Here is a 691-nt window from a genome sequence, read left to right as displayed (position 1 = left end):
GCACACACACACACACACACACACATATATATATATGACACATATATAGTAATATGTGCATATAATTTATCTTGTCACACGTAAACCACACACACACACGCACATCCATACGCAAGTACAAGTACAAGTACAAGTACACTCACCCGTATGGGCGCGTGGACTGGAGAGTGTGTCGCGTACTCGACTGTCATCGAGGATCTCTAGTACTAAGGGGTCGTCTGGTGGCAGCACAGTCACACGCTGCTCCATGCTAACCTCATCCCAGTTCTCATCAAACAGATCGTTTCCGTGTCTGTGCAAGTGCATGTGCGTGTGCGTGTTGTGTTACACACACATAGAAAGAGAGAGAGAGAGAGAGCTCAGATACATGTCACCGCTAAGATCAGAGACGATGAAATCCATCCACGTGTGTGAGAGTGCGCGGAGTGGGGGTCGTGACGGTGAGAGAAGTCTACAGACCTATGAACGGGGCATCAGAGGAGATTTGTACGTGTGCCTATCGCACGTGTGTGATATATACTATGTCCGTATTGGATTAGCACGACCACGCTCAGTTCCAAGCTCAACACTTTCCCAATTCCAGGCACTGATTCTTGGTCGGGGTTGTCTAACTATAAGGTAGATCATTGGAGTTCAACACGACTATCATGATATACCATACCTAGACCTACACATACAAACACAGAGACTC

The 691-nt window shown here is 47.0% G+C and overlaps 1 protein-coding gene across 1 annotated transcript; it reads right to left on the bottom strand.

The window, feature by feature from the left end:
- Positions 1-143: 143 nt before the first annotated feature.
- SARC_17762 (hypothetical protein) lies at positions 144-306 on the bottom strand (the record flags this gene model as incomplete). The annotated part of the gene is made up of 1 exon (XM_014288148.1): positions 144-306. A coding segment is annotated over one exon (163 nt), but the record flags the coding sequence as incomplete, so codon positions are not given.
- Between the last annotated feature and the right edge of the window lie 385 nt (positions 307-691).

The sequence above is a fragment of the Sphaeroforma arctica genome, assembly GCF_001186125.1.
Source record: "Sphaeroforma arctica JP610 unplaced genomic scaffold supercont1.12001, whole genome shotgun sequence".
Classification (NCBI taxonomy): domain Eukaryota; class Ichthyosporea; order Ichthyophonida; genus Sphaeroforma; species Sphaeroforma arctica.
The sequence above is the reverse complement of the archived record's forward strand: the minus strand, read 5'-3'. Positions and strand labels throughout refer to the sequence as shown.